Source organism: Megalobrama amblycephala, linkage group LG21, assembly GCF_018812025.1.
Source record: "Megalobrama amblycephala isolate DHTTF-2021 linkage group LG21, ASM1881202v1, whole genome shotgun sequence".
NCBI classification, from domain to species: Eukaryota; Metazoa; Chordata; class Actinopteri; order Cypriniformes; family Xenocyprididae; genus Megalobrama; species Megalobrama amblycephala.
This window is the reverse complement of record NC_063064.1, coordinates 32,962,901-32,978,897: the sequence shown is the minus strand read 5'-3', so window position 1 is coordinate 32,978,897 and position 15,997 is coordinate 32,962,901. Positions and strand designations below refer to the sequence as shown.

The following is a 15,997-nucleotide window of genomic DNA, read 5'->3' as shown; positions in this document are numbered from 1 at the left end:
GGTGGGGTGGAGTTCTGTTTATACAGTGAGTCATGAATGAGAGTCACCGAGACTAAAGCCTTCACAACAGAGACAGACTTGAGCACAAAAAAATGAGAATAGATTAAGCAGACCTGAAGTCATGCAGAAGCATGAAAGCTCTGAAAATATCTTTTATTTTTTTTAATGAACTGACATTTTCTTAATTGCTGCAATAATCGAATTGCAGCTTGCGGTGGAATATTCTAGTTTTTACACAGCATTATGCAATACTTAATTCTGATGACTTTGATATTTACTGTATAATGACCCTGAAGGTGAATAATTGTCTTAGAAAACTAATTTCATACTGCTAGTTGTATGTTTTTTGTATCACTCTGCAGTCATTTTCTTCTGAAATAATAAAATAATTTTCAGTGCCAGTCAATTTTTCATGTCAATTTATTTACATTTTCCCTTTGGTTTCAGGGTTCTGGTAACAATCTCAAGGTTTATTTTATGATAATAACTCATAAACATGCAATTCACAGGGACAAAGTTTCATAATATTGCCCCACCCCCTTAATTATCTATTGTTGATCAGTTAGGTATCCAAGTTGATGCAAAGTTCCAGATGTGAATTGTTAAGAGGGTGGTTGTGAAATGGTCAGATGATGTCACATCCCCCCCAGGGAACCCACAATCAAGGCAAATCCATCAAGAGACAAAAAACACATGCTTACACGCTTAAAACATTGCAAGTGTCGCCACCCTTAACATCAAGTGCATATTTAAAAAAGCTGCTAAATTACAAACCTTAAAACATGCATGATGTAATTTTGCACACAAAATTTTATTCCGGACCTGTTACAAACAAAACCACTCCATTCATTACTGCAGGTTGCTTAGACAAACATAGCAATAAACAAACAAAAAACAATTGGAACACCCTAGCAACTGCATAGCAACACCCTGGCAACCAACCCCAATATCATATCTTTGTCGGAAAGAACACTGAATGTGACAAATAAGCTTGACCTGATCCTTGCTCAACTAAACAGACATTTTTTCTATGAAAAGACTGAATGAACTTTATACAGACATCAGTATGATGGTGAATGACATGATGCTAGATTTTTAGACGATGTATTCATATTCAAAAATATATCAAATATACAATTTATGGTTACACTTAATTTCTAAGTAAATTTGCAACTACATGTCAAACTAACTCATTTATTTGTCTGCTAACTCTTATTAGAGTATTAGTTAATTAAAGTTCATTTTGATATTTTTGTTGGGCAAAAAGTAAACAATTGTTAGGGTGATAATGAAGAAAAAGACTTTATCCGTTAGAAGAGTGAAATTCTTAAAAAGAAAACCTTAGGGCTTGTTCACACAGAACACGTTTTTGCTTTGAAAAACACGACACGTTTTTTTAAAAGTTGAACTGATTTTAACTTGAGCACCGCGTTTTTAGAACGCCATGTAATGCGTGAGACGCTGCAAAAGACGTAAGACACAAGTGCAACGGCTATACACATCCGTCTAGCGCGTGTTTACATAGAAAAACAGTGGAAAAGTAGCGCATTGGAATGGAAAAGCGCATTCTGTGTGAAACGGCCCCTAATCATAGTATTGCACCATTTTAATTTTATTGTAACTCAAACTGTTAGCTTATTAATATTTGAAAAACATCTTTTGTCCACAATATGACATCCAGTCATCCAGTACAACCAACAATGCAATGTGGTGCGACAAACATGCAGAAAAAAAGAGAATGAAACTAATATTGATACAAAAAGATTTTTTTCTTAACCATGCACACTCTTATTTGTCACTGACCCATGAGTCTTTATGAGCAAAAAGGACACAGCACAAGTGTCCTCTTGGTTTCAAATTATGACTTTCCTTCTCACAGCAGCAGCCTGAGAACAAACATTTGAACTCTGAAACTATGACGTTTGGTTGCTTTCAGGTTTATATTTTCTTACTGCTTGATCAAAAAGAAATACTTAGTTTAAAACTACTTGGTATCCTCACATGATTAAGTGTCTTTGTTCTGTTTCAAACTGACAGAGAAAGGAAAACTGGCACAAAACACTTAGCGCACACACACACACACACACACATGAACACACATGTGTGTCAAAGTGCTCATAACCAATATTGCACTCCCTTCATTGAAATCTCAAGGGTGAGAACATTGCAGTAGATCATACAGACACAGAGACATTCCTTTGCAGTTTCCTCACTAGGGTGGAAACTGAACTCTGGTCCTTGAGTCTCAGCATTGCTGGAGGTTGCAGAAGGGTCTGGCACACACCCTCCTTCCCCCCTCCCGTCCACAAAGTGCAGGACCCGCCCTCGAGCTACATCTCTATAAGAGGACCGAGCTAAGCTCAAAGGCACCAATCCATCTTCAGGACAACTCCAGCAGTTTCCTGTTGTGTCCTCTCTGCATTCTTCTCATCTCTGCATCCATCCACCATGTCGGTCTCTATCCACACGACGTCCTCCAGGTCCCAAGGTCCCAAGACCATGACCTCAAAAGTCCATAATCACCAAGAGTCGTGGCTGTTCAACAGTCTTTCCACAAAAGGCCTACAGCGTGTATGGAGGTGGTTATGGCGGAAGCACCCGCATCTCTTCCTCTAGAATTTCAAGCGGTGGAGGATATGGTGGATACGGAGGATACGCTGGAGGATATGGTGGAGGATATGGTGGAGGATATGGTGGAGGACATGGTGGAGGACTCAGCGCTGGATTCGTGATTTCAGGGGACACTGACTACATGCAGCTGAATGAGAAGGCCACCATGCAGAACCTGAACGACCGTCTGGCGTCCTACCTCGAGAAGGTGCGCTCCCTGGAGGCTGCCAATGCCACTCTGGAGAGGCAGATCCGTGAGTACTATGAGAAGAAGGGGCCGATTGCACAGAGGGACTACAGCGCCTACTGGAACACCATCAAGGACTTGAAGGACAAGGTACAGTGATCTTTGAATGAATATGACACGAGACCAGCAAATTCTAGCGTACTAATCTAGTTGCTAAATAACAGACTGCAGATTCTAGACTCATTGAGAATCCTTGCAACACAATGCATACACTTCTCATACAACAGTTACAAAGTCTGACACATTTGGCATGCAACACTGCAGATCTCTGATGATATTTTGTCCCTGTATTTAGGAAATTATTTTATATCAATGCTTTTTATTACAGATTAAAAATGCTACCATCAACAACGCCAACATCCTCCTGCAGATCGACAACTCTAAACTGGCAGCTGATGACTTCAGAATAAAGTGAGTTCTCTCAAATAATATTTCTCTGTATCCATAGTTTGGTAGCTTTAGCATCTTAAAAGTTCATTTCGTCATTTTTAAAACATTATTGGTGAGTTTATTCCCACATTCTGCCTCTCCACCAATCAGATATGAGCACGAGTTAGTAATGCGGCAGTCTGTGGAGGCTGACATCGCCAACCTGCGTCGCTTGCTGGACCAGACGACCTTGATAAAGGCCGACCTGGAGATGCAGATCGAGACTCTGCAGGATGAGTTGGCATTTATGAAGAAGAACCACCAGGAGGTTTGTAGTAGTTTGCGTGTAGATGTTTTTGGAACTTGTGAATCCAATCAGTGACCTGATGCTTGAGCTTTGTGGGTTTACAGGACTTGGCTGCACTGAGGTCTCAGTTGACAGGCACAGTGAACGTAGAGGTTGATGCTGCTCCTCAGCAAGACCTGAACAAGGTTCTGGACGAGATTCGTTCTCATTACGAAAACATCATTACAGAAACACCGCAGGAGAACAGGAAGACTGGTTTAAAAACCAGGTAAGACCTTCGTCTGTCTCCTTGAATGCTTTGGTTGTGAATTCTGATTTACCTATTATACGTACAGCAAAACTGATTTCACGGAATAATAAACCACATATTCCAGCAGGTATTTTATAGTAGAGGTACTATTGTAAAACAATACAGCTAAGATTACGATATTCAGTACTTGAATTCATATTGTGTGTTTCTGTCTCTCTTTTAGACAGCAGGTTTGAACAAAGAAGTGGCCCAGAGCACAGAAGATCATACAAACAACCAAGACACAGATCACAGATCTGCGACGCACTTTGCAGGGCCTGGAGATCGAGCTACAGTCTCAACTCAGCATGGTGAGACACAAGTGGAATGCAGGAACTGTAGGGGGCAGAGAGAGAGAAAGATTTCATTATCTGAACCAAAGGCAGGAAAACTTTACGTAAGAGGTTAGGGAAGCAGGCCAAGATGAGGACACAGAAAGGGAGGCAAAGATGTATGAAAAACAGAGAGGAGGGTGAGTGTGAGATATGTCAAAAATGCTTTATTTATGAAGTCCTACAAATCCCAGATAGTAAGTGAGGTACAATGAAAGGAATGAGGAGAAGCCATTTGTAACATTTGTAACCTTTTGTGGACTTGCGCACTGGTGTAAAAAGGGATAGTTTACCCATGACAATTTTGTCATAACTTACTCCCTCATTTCATTCCAACCCATTTGACTGTTTCACAGAACAAAAAAATACAATATTTTTCATATAATTGCAGTTTATACTGACCTATTTCTGCATGTTCTCTTTACTCAAACAGAAAGCAGCACTGGAGAACTCACTGGCAGACACAGAGGCTAGGTACAGTGCTATGCTAGCAGGCTACCAGAACCAAATCAACATGTTGGAAGCCGAGCTGTGTCAAATGCGGGCTAGCATTGAGCAACAGGGACGAGAACTACGCCTTGTTGCTGGACATCAAGAGCCGTCTGGAGCAGGAGATCGCCACCTACAGAAGCCTCCTGGAAAACCAGGACATTAAGTAAGTTAATTTCCGTAATGGAGTAATTGTGTGCTCATGGATCATGTTCCATAATCTTTATTCTAGAATTGCTTCACTAATGCATCTATTCTTTTTTTTGCTTCCAGGACTCAGATACCAGGTAAGTGAAATCTCTCTTTGCATATTGTTGTTGGATGGTATACTGCAGTTAGTGAATGCTATGCATTACTGACTCTCTTTCTCTCTGCCTTCAGGTGGAACTATCTCCGTCACCACAGGTGGAACAACTATCAAGCAGACACAGCATACCTTCAACTAAATGCAGAGCACACTGCTTTATGAGACACCATCTGGACACACACGCACATTTGGTTTTAAATGTGTATTGAAAGTGTAATTGAGAACAAGGAAACAAGTGTTACTGAAAGAAAAAACGGATGACACTCATATTTGTATTTTTGTGTGTGATAAAACCTGTCTCTGAAAATAAAGCTGCTGTCAAGAATGACATCATTGTTTTTCTTTTCTGAACACACTATATTTTAAATATAAGATGAGTCAAATACTCATCAAAACAAAATGAGATCACATTCCTGATATCACATTTAGACTGTACCACATAGTTCACAATAATATGTTTAAAGAAAATCACTTGAAAAGTCTATGAGGGAAATGAACTGGGTCTCAGTCTTCCCGGTGTTACTTCATGGGTTCCTTCCATAACAGGCTCACAACAATATTGTTTAAGTTGCCTGGCAACAGATCCATCACAAAAGTGGTGAAGTGAAGGTCAAAAAAGCTGGCTGGCCATTGACTTGCCCTTTATCAGTAAAAACCTTTGACCTCATAAACAATTGCAATTGTGTTAACTGGTCTGGATAAAAGAAAATTATTCTATATACAGAGGAATATGCACAAAACATATGCACAGGAAGAGATGTAATTTGGAATGTACTTCACTGTGTCTTGGCTTTATTTGGCTACGATTAACCACAAATTTGTTCTTCACTTACATTTATGAGATATGCAGGATGTAACAGGTCATGTAATGACTTTTAATCTTTGTAAAGAGACAACAACAAAAGATGAAAAATACAAAACTCACTTTTGGAACTGTCTATACATGAAAATCAGACTCTTTGGCAGACATAGGTGTGGCATTATTTTTGCTCAGATGCTTATTGACGGGACATGCTGAGATTTTACTGTTTCATTTGCTCCAGTTCTGTTGATTTAAAATAGTTTTATCGTCTGTCTTAAAAGAGAGCATAAAACGAGTTGCTGCAATCAGGCTTAGAGGTTGTCGACTGGGTGTGGTACAGCACTTTCACCAAAAAAATCTGCAGTGGTAGTGTTGCATTGCTCAATGTCTTCTGTGATTATGGAAAATCATCTGATTTCTTACAGTAAACTTCATATACATCATTAAAATTAATATAATAAAATATTGCATCTGAAAACTGTCCATCAATAGTTTTCACTGTTTCTGTTATCTTTCCGTCTTCACTGTTTCAGTTCTTTGCTTGCTGCAAAAAGTTTATTATAACTGGATATAGTATCTGTTTTCTTTATCTCTGAAGGAATTGTTTGTTTACAGCTGTCAATGTGGCATAATGCATTTATACTGGAATCACAATCAAACAATGTATCACACTTGAATATTGATTCTCAAGCCCAGAAGCCAGGGAAACGAGAGTAATTGAGTACAGAACGGCTATAAGAAATGCTAGATCTACTTATTTTTCAAATCTCTTAATAGAAAACAAACATAATCCTAGGTATTTATTTGACACAGTGGCTAAATTAACTAGAAACAGAGATTCAACTGCTGACGTTTCCAAAGAGCACAGCAGTAATGACTTTATGAACTTCTTTGCTTGCAAGATTGACAATATTAGAGAGAAAATTAAAAACATGCAACCGTCTACAGTTTCGCTTCAGACAGTGCACTGTAGTGTCCCTGAGGTAAAACTAGAATCATTCGCCGCTATAGGAGAGGAAGAATTATCTAAACTTATCAAATCATCAAAATCAACAACATGTATGTTAGACCCAATGCCGACTAAACTACTGAAAGAAATGCTTCCAGAGGTCGTAGGTCCACTTCTTGATATAATTAATTCCTCTTTAACACTAGGATACGTGCCAAAAACTTTTAAGCAGGCTATTATTAAACCTCTTATTAAAAAACCTCAATTAGATCCGAGATTTAGTAAATTACAGGCCAATCTCGAATCTACCTTTTCTGTCAAAGATACTAGAAAAGGCAGTTTCAACACAACTGTGCTCCTTTTTAGAAAGAAATGGAATCTGTGAGGATTTCCAATCAGGATTTAGACCATACCATAGTACTGAGACTGCTCTCGTTAGAGTTACAAACGATCTACTCTTATCATCCGATCGTGGCTGTATTTCTCTATTAGTGTTATTGGATCTCAGTGCTGCTTTTGACACTATCGATCACAACATTCTTTTAAAAAGACTTGAAAACTATATTGGCATTAGTGGAATTGCTTTGGCATGGTTCAAATCTTACTTATCTGACCGTTATCAGTCTGTAGTAGTTAATGAAGAGATGTCGTATCGATCACAAGTTCAGTATGGAGTACCACAAGGCTCAGTACTAGGACCGTTGCTTTTCACTCTGTACATGCTGCCCTTAGGAGAGATAATTAGGAAGCATGGTGTTAGTTTTCACTGCTACGCTGATGATACTCAGCTCTATATTTCCTCGTGCCCTGACGAAACCTACAAATTCACAAACTAACAGAATGCATAGGTGACATTAAAAACTGGATGACAAGAAATTTCTTATTATTAAATTCAGAAAAAACTGATATCCTAATCTTTGGACCAAAAACTTCCTCACAAAAAAACCTTGAATACTCTCTAACACTTGACGGGTGCTCCATTAAATCTTCATCCTCAGTTAGGAACCTGGGTGTGCTCTTTGATACCAATCTTTCATTTGAAAGTCATGTTTCTAGTATCTGTAAAACTGCCTTCTTCCATCTAAAAAATATATCTAAATTACGACATATGCTCTCAATGACAAATGCGGAACAGTTGGTTCATGCATTCATGACCTCAAGGCTAGATTACTGTAACGCTCTACTGGGTGGTTGTTCTGCTCGGCTTTTAAACAGACTACAGTTGGTCCAAAATGCAGCAGCTAGAGTTCTTACTAGAACCAGAAAGTATGACCATATTAGCCCAGTTCTGTCAACATTACATTGGCTCCCTATTAAACATCGTATAGATTTTAAAATCTTGCTACTTACTTATAAAGCTCTAAATGGTTTAGCTCCCCAATATCTAAGCGAGCTCTTGGCGCATTATAGTCCCTCACGTCTATTGCGATCTCAGAATTCAGGCCAGTTGATAATACCCAGAATATCAAAATCAACTGAAGGCGGCAGATCCTTTTCCTATTTAGCACCTAAACTCTGGAACAATCTTCCTAGCATTGTTCGGGAAGCAGACACACTCTGTCAGTTTAAATCTAGACTAAAAACACATCTCTTTGCTCTTGCATACATATAACACATTATCAATACATTAACATTTTTCAAATCCGTTAAAGGATTGTTACGCTGCAATAATTAGGTCGGCCGGAACCGAGAACATTTCCTATAACACTAGATATACCTGTACATCAGAATAAGAATGGCATCTACACTAATATCTGTCTCTTTGCTTATCCTGAGGTTTGCCGGGTGCTGGATCCAGGCCGTATCCAGATCAGATGGAGAACCTGTGGAGACCTGACTACAACGTAGCCCAGGAGACAATGGGCCTACAGATCCAGTCCTGGCTGCATCTATAATTCAGATTTTTAATCCCCGTATCCGCTTACATATATTTATATATAATCTATTTTTAATCTCTATAATACAAATGTATAATTCAGATTTTGATCTCCATATCCATTTACATATATTATATATATCTTCCAAGGGGTTTTTTCCCTCCTAGGACTTTTTTCCCCAGTGTTAACACGCTGGGTTTTTCTCCTAGGGGGTTTTTTCCACCCCTGGGAGTCAGCCGACATTGGCTTAATGTAGCACCATCTTGTATATGTTACATATTACCACGCTTGCTTGTACAGCTCATTTTTAACCACTTCTCTTTTTTTTTTCTGTGCTTCTAATATGTAAAGCTGCTTTGAAACAATTACCAATTGTAAAAAGCGCTATATAAATAAATTTGACTTGACTTGACTTGACTAATTATACACTGGGACAGTGTGAGTATTGGAGATAATGGAACCATATGGGATTGTTGAACACTACTGTGCACATTTCTCTAAGCATTGTTTTTGATAATCTAAATAGTGCAAAAGAGCAGAGCTGTACATGCTCACAAAACCATATGAGCATGTACAACATTTATTGGTCAGAGGTTAAATGTGCTCCTAACACCAGGTTGCTAAAGTCTGTCGAAAGACTACAGGGTCTTTTTGTCTGATCTGTTAGTTGATACATCATGTTGCTTTGAACGCTTACATATGAAAGTAGTAATTCAGCCTCTTTCATAAATGAAACGTAGGTTACTGCAAACCTGAAATCACTTTTCCAGGCTATTTTAAAATTTCATCATTAAATGCTGCGTTCTAACATATAGGCTATCCTATTATAGGACAATCATCATTTTACTTTAGATTAAACTAACGCAGTAAGAATGATACGTTTACATTAAAACAAAATGGTAAATTTGCACACAAAAGTCTGAGTCTCTCTGTATTGCTCAGGCTGCACTGCAGTGTCTATTCACAGGCGCGATCCCACTACTGATCGGCACGGGGGTTTTGACCTGCTCCGTCTCCGACCTGGGCCGGTTCACCCCTCCTTAGACGACCTGGTAGTCCCGGGCTCCCCCAGGAGCACCATATCGATGCCTGAACTTAGTGCGGACACCCGATCGACATAGTCCACCGCAGCCCAGAACCCCTGAGCTCAAGCGATCCTCCAGCCTCAGCCTCCCAGTAGCTTGGATTACAGGCGCGTGCCACTGCACCCGGCGAGAACTGCGAGAACTGCGAGAATCAGCGCTGCTACTGAATCTAGTGCGCTCACAGCGACCTCTAGTGTGACATAAATTCGTTTTGCAATTGGTTGCTATCATGTGGTAAACTCACTACATTTTCTTCCAAAAAATAGTTCTTTAAAAAAAAAAAAAAAAAAAAAAAATCATGGAAGTTGATTTAGCACAATAGACAAAATCACACAATAACTGTTTAACCACATATAGTCTTAATTTGCATCTAGAAATAACTTTCATCTAATGCCTTTCATAATGCACACCAAGAGTATTTCATACATCTCAATAAATCTGAACAATTTTTAATCCATTTTGATCTTAATGTTAACCTTTGAATCATTCATTATTTCTATAGCCTATATATTTGCAGTTGGTTATGCTTTATTATGTTTGCAAAGTATTGACATCTTTACATTTGTGAAACACTACAATTAAAAACGTTATGGTTGTCATTTATTTTACAGAATAGTCAAAGTATATAATTTACCAAACTTAAATTGGACAATAGATCTTTCTTTTGTGCTTCTTTATGTTGCTGCTGAAAAGACTGAGTTTCTCTGTATCGCTCAGGCTGCACTGCAGTGTCTATTCACAGGCGCGATCCCACTACTGATCGGCATGGGGGCTTTGACCTGCTCCGTCTCCGACCTGGGCCGGTTCACCCCTCCTTAGACGACCTGGTGGTCCCGGGCTCCCCCAGGAGCACCATATCGATACCGAACTTAGTGCGGACACCCGATCGATATAGTCCACTGCAGCCCAGAACCCCTGAGCTCAAGCGATCCTCCAGCCTCAGCCTCCCAGTAGCTTGGATTACAGGCGCGCGCCACTGCACCCGGCAAGAGCTGCGAGAATCAGCGCTGCTACTGAATCTAGTTAGCTCACAGCGACCTCTAGTGTGTGAAAACATAATAATTCTCTCTCTCTCTATCTCTCTCTCTCTTTCAATTCAAGTGCGCTTTATTGGCATGACAAAACTGTAAATTTGTATTGCCAAAGCAATTTCAGCTGGGCTGCTTACAAATAGTGCATATATGTATTAACAGAAAAAAAGAAGAAGAATAGTAATAATAATATATAAAAGTATTAAGCATGTAGTGCAAAATTAATTACTAATGTATGTAAGTATATAAACTAGAAAAGAGAGAGAAAAAAAAGATGAGGGATTAGACATATTTACAGAAGCAAAATGTACACCTAAGTATATGGTTTAATATAATCCACATGTGCTGGAAACAGATAGTTCTCTTCTATGGTGACAGGCAGACACATATTGAGCAGCAAACATACAGCAGTTCTTGCGTTCTCCTAACAGATATGGCAGTTTCTCCTGGTTTGAAAGAGTTTTAAATGTCAGATGGATCTGCTGTATTTTATCATAGAACACTGTCCGTATGTCTGTGTATTTGGAGCATTCTGTTATGAAGTGCAGTTCTGTTTCCATCTGATTCAGATCACAGTGTGAACACAATCTCTGCTCCGGGGGGCAGCCATGTTTTTCTGTGTCTGCCCGTCTCTATCATCAGCTTGTGTCCGCTGAGTCTGTATCTGGTCAACGTGCTTCTGAGTGTCTTATCTGACACTGTGTACAGATACTCTCTATAGCATTGCAATAGCATTTACACACACTCTCTCTCTCTCCCTTCCTCCCTCTGTATCTATCTCTGAGATTCAGATGTAGAATAAAGAAGCTTTATTACTAAGGAAACTAAGAAAATTTAAATTTTTCTACTCAAAATTTAATGTAGACATTTAATACACCCTTTCTTCTAATAAAAAAAAAAAAAAACTTTGTGATTATTCCTTCTAAGAAAAGATTTCTCATTATTCCCCACCACACTTTACCTAAAGTATTGTTTAATTATAACCAATGCTCAAGACAGACAAACATGCACACACAGATTATTAAATTTTACAAAAAATAAAATAAAAGATTAAAATAAAATAAAATACCCATACTGGGCACCAAAGTTCTAAAGATGATTCGTATGACCTGTAAAAGGGTGGTGAAACTGTCTCAGATGATCTCACATCGCCTCAGGGAGTTACCTGTCAGCCAAATTCTTCTTAAATGGTGAATTTATAAAATCGCTATCCTCACATGACCTCCTTTCTCTGCCTCTAACTGTCAAAGGGATTTCCTCCACTGGCACAAAACACTTGCAAACACACTCATAAACACACACACACATGCATACAACTTGTATACACACAGTGTGAGTCAAAATCCTAGTAGTCTTATTGCACTCCCTTCATTGTAGTCTGAAGGGTGAGTACATCTCAGGAGTACAAAATTCTTTTGCAGTTTCCTCATTAGGGTGGAACACTGGTTTTCCAAGTTTTAAGTCTGCTGGTGGTGACAGCTGGGTCTGGCACTCACACACTCTCTCACACACACCCTACCTCCCTCACCCACCCACAAAGTACAGGAGCCGCCCTGGATCTCCATCTCTATAAGAGGCCAGAGCCGGGCTCAAATGTGCCATCCTCGTCAGGACAACTCTAACGGTTTCCTGCAGTGTCCTCTCTGGGTTCATCTCATCTCCGTGTCCATCCACCATGTCGCTTTCTGTTCGCACGACATCTTCCAGGTGCCATGGTCCTAAGACCGTGACCTCAAAGTCCATAATCACCAAGAGTCGTGGCTGTTCGACAGTCTTTCCACAAAAGGCCTACAGCGTGTATGGAGGTTGTTATGGTGGAAACACCCGCATCTCTTCCTCCTTGCTGCATTCCAGGATTGGAGGCAGTGGAGGATATGGTGGAGGATATGGTGGAGGATACGGTGGAGGATACGGTGGAGGATACAGTGGAGGATATGGCATATTGCCTGGAGGCTGCGTTGGAACTGACTACATGCAGCTGAATGAGAAGGCCACCATGCAGAACCTGAACGACCGTCTGGCGTCCTACCTCGAGAAGGTGCGCTCCCTGGAGGCTGCCAATGCCATTCTCGAGAGGCAGATCCGTGAGTACTATGAGAAGAAAGGGCCAATTGCACAGAGGGACTACAGCTGCTACTGGGCACCATCAATGACTTGAAGGACAAGGTACAGTGATCTCTGAATGAATATGAGACGAGACCAGCAAATTCTAGAAAAAATAAATTTCATTGGATATAGCAGCTGAAAAACAGACTGGATATAATCACTTCAAGGTCTGATGATCTTATGTACTAAATTTATATATACATTTTTTACCTTTCAGATTAAAAATGCTACCGTCCACAACGCCAACATCCTCCTGCAGATCGACAACTCTAAACTGGCTGCTGATGACTTCAGGATGAAGTAAGTTAAACAGTGATGGCCACTAACTTAGACTTAACTTAGGTTGATGCCTAAAATGCAGTAGCTTTACATTGCTTATGCCATTCAAAAGTTTGGAGTCATAAAGTTTACTCAGCAAGGATGCATTAAATTGATCGAAAGTAAAGACATTTGTAATGTTACAAAAGATTCCTATTTTAAAATGAATATTGTTCTCTGAGCTTTCTATTCCTGAAAAAATGTGTTACGATTTCCACCAAAATATTACGGCATTGATGATAATAATAAGAATATAAATCTTACCGACCCCAAACTTTTGAACAGTATTATGTGTATATATATATGATACTCATCATGTTTAATCATTGATCGGTGAGTTTAATTCCCTGTGTGACCTCTCCACCAATCAGATACGAGCATGAGGCGGTGATGCGTCAGTCTGTGGAGGCTGACATCGCTAACCTGCGTCGCTTGCTGGACCAGACGAACCTGGTAAAGGCCGACCTGGAGATGCAGATCAAGTGTCTGCAGGAGGAGCTGGCGTTTATGAAGAAGAACCACCAGGAGGTTTGTAGTAGTTTTCTGACAGAATCATCTATGTATGACTGATCCTGAACGTTTGGACCATTATATTATATTATATGTTATATTGGGGGCAGTTGTAGCCTAATGTTTAGAAAGTCGAACTTGTCGACACCGATGCCCTTATGGGCAGCGTGCCGACATGTAGCACCAATGCACTTCGGGCGACCTGAGTTCGAGTCCCGGCTTGTGGTCCTTTCCCGATCCCGTCCCCCTCTCTCTCTCTCGAACTTGTATCCCGAAGGTCAGAGTTGAGTCTCAGTACTGGCAAGAAATGTAGGTGGGGGGAGGGAAAGAACAGCACTCTCATTACTCACAACTGAGTCACTCCGAATCACTCCTTCTCGGGCACCGCAACAAAACAAAATGGCTGCTCACTGCTCCGGTGTGTGTGTGTTCAATACTCATTCACAGAGCACAAATTCTGAGTATGGGGCACCATACTTGACTACATGTAATATTTACATATTATATTATATTACGACATTTCAGGAGTTGGCTGCACTGAGGTCTCAGTTGACAGGCACAGTGAATGTAGAGGTTGATGCTGCTCCTCAGCAAGACCTGAACAAGGTTCTGGAGGAGATTCGTGCTCATTACGAAAACATCATACAGAAACACCGCAGGGAACAGGAAGCCTGGTTTAAAGACAAGGTAAGTCCTCTTCTGTCTCCTTGAATTATACTTTGCCATCAAAACCCCTCATTTCACTGAACAATAAACCACACATTCCAGCATGTCACTTGAAGTAGTGCCTGGATTGTGATGTACAGTGTTTTTGTCTCTCTTTTAGACGGCAGATTTGAACAAAGAAGTGGCCCACAGCACAGAGATCATACAAACCTCCAGGTCACAGATCACAGAGCTGCGAAACACCTTGCAGAGTCTGGAGATCGAGCTACAGTCTCAACTCAGCATGGTGAGACACAAGTGGAATGTAGAGACAAGAGAGAGAGACATTAGACACATTACCTGAACCAAAGGGAGAAAACAGTAACATAAGTCTTGAAAAAAGCAGACCAATAGTGATTTATTAAGATCTTTTTTTTGCATGTTCTCTTTACTCATACAGAAAGCGGCACTGGAGAACTCACTAGCAGAAACAGAGGCTAGGTACAGTGCTATGCTAGCAGGCTACCAGAACCAAATCAACATGTTGGAAGCCGAGCTGTGTCAAATGCGGGCTAGCATTGAGCAACAGGGACGAGAATACGCCTTGTTGCTGGACATCAAGAGCCGTCTGGAGCAGGAGATTGCCACCTACAGGAACCTATTGGAAAACCAGGACTTTAGGTAAAGTCATCTATTTATAAAGTTAATGTGAGGTAAAATCAGTAGAAGCATGGATCATGTTACATTATCTTGTCTTGGAATGGCTTCACTAATTTTTTTCCCCCCTTCCTCCTACTCTTCCAGGACTCAAATACCAGGTAATTGAAATCTATCCTTGCATATGGTCAGTTTCAGGCATGTTTTACATTAAGCATTATTGACTCTTTCTCTTTTGCCTTTCAGGTGGATCTGTCACTATCTCAGGTGGATCTCACTCTGTCTCCTCAGGTGGATCTCACTCTGTTTCCTCAGGTGGTTCCCACACGGTCTCAACTGGTGGACCAACAATCCAAATAAAGCAAACCACCACCACCTCGTCACACCGTACTTACTAAAAACAGAGCATGCTGCTTTGTGAGACAGTATTCAAACACATGCACACATTTAATTTAAAATGAGTGTTAATACACATAATTTGCGATATGACCAAGAACAAGTAAACAAATGTTATTTTAAAAAGCATTGAAAGACACTGTTGTGTTTTTATGTGAAAGAATAAAAACTGTCTCTGAAAATAAAAGTGCTGTCAACAATTATTTCTTACATGTTTTTTCGCATAACACTATGAACTAAAATTTAAAATGATGCAAACACATAGGAGTCAACGTTTTCTCAATGTTTTAATTTATTTTACAGAGCAATCACAATATTACATATGTACAGGTGCTGGTCATATAATTAGGATATCATCAGAAAGTTGATTTATTTCACTAATTCCATTCAAAAAGTGAAACTTGTATATTATATTCATTCATTACACACAGACTGATATATTTCAAATGTTTATTTCTTTTAATGTTGATGATTATAACTGACAACTAAGGAAAATTTCAAATTCAGTATCTCAGAAAATTAGAATATCACTTAAGACCAATACAAAGAAAGGATTTTTAGAAATTTTGGCCAAATGAAAAGTATGAACTTGAAAAGTATGAGCATGTACAGCACTCAATACTTAGTTGGGGCTCCTTTTACCTGAATTACTGCAGCAATTTCTGCGTAGC

The 15,997-nt window shown here is 39.8% G+C and overlaps 1 protein-coding gene and 1 pseudogene across 1 annotated transcript; both read left to right on the top strand.

The window, feature by feature from the left end:
- The first annotated feature begins 2,361 nt into the window (after positions 1–2,361).
- On the top strand, positions 2,362–4,813 carry LOC125256185 (keratin, type I cytoskeletal 15-like). The gene is given in 10 exon segments (XM_048171941.1): positions 2,362–2,508; positions 2,510–2,947; positions 3,186–3,268; positions 3,398–3,554; positions 3,638–3,755; positions 3,758–3,801; positions 4,007–4,042; positions 4,044–4,133; positions 4,588–4,725; positions 4,727–4,813. Coding segments are annotated over 10 exon segments (1,251 nt in total). The 5' UTR covers positions 2,362–2,448.
- A 7,478-nt stretch (positions 4,814–12,291) lies between these two features.
- LOC125256183 lies at positions 12,292–15,513 on the top strand (annotated as a pseudogene).
- Positions 15,514–15,997: the final 484 nt, after the last annotated feature.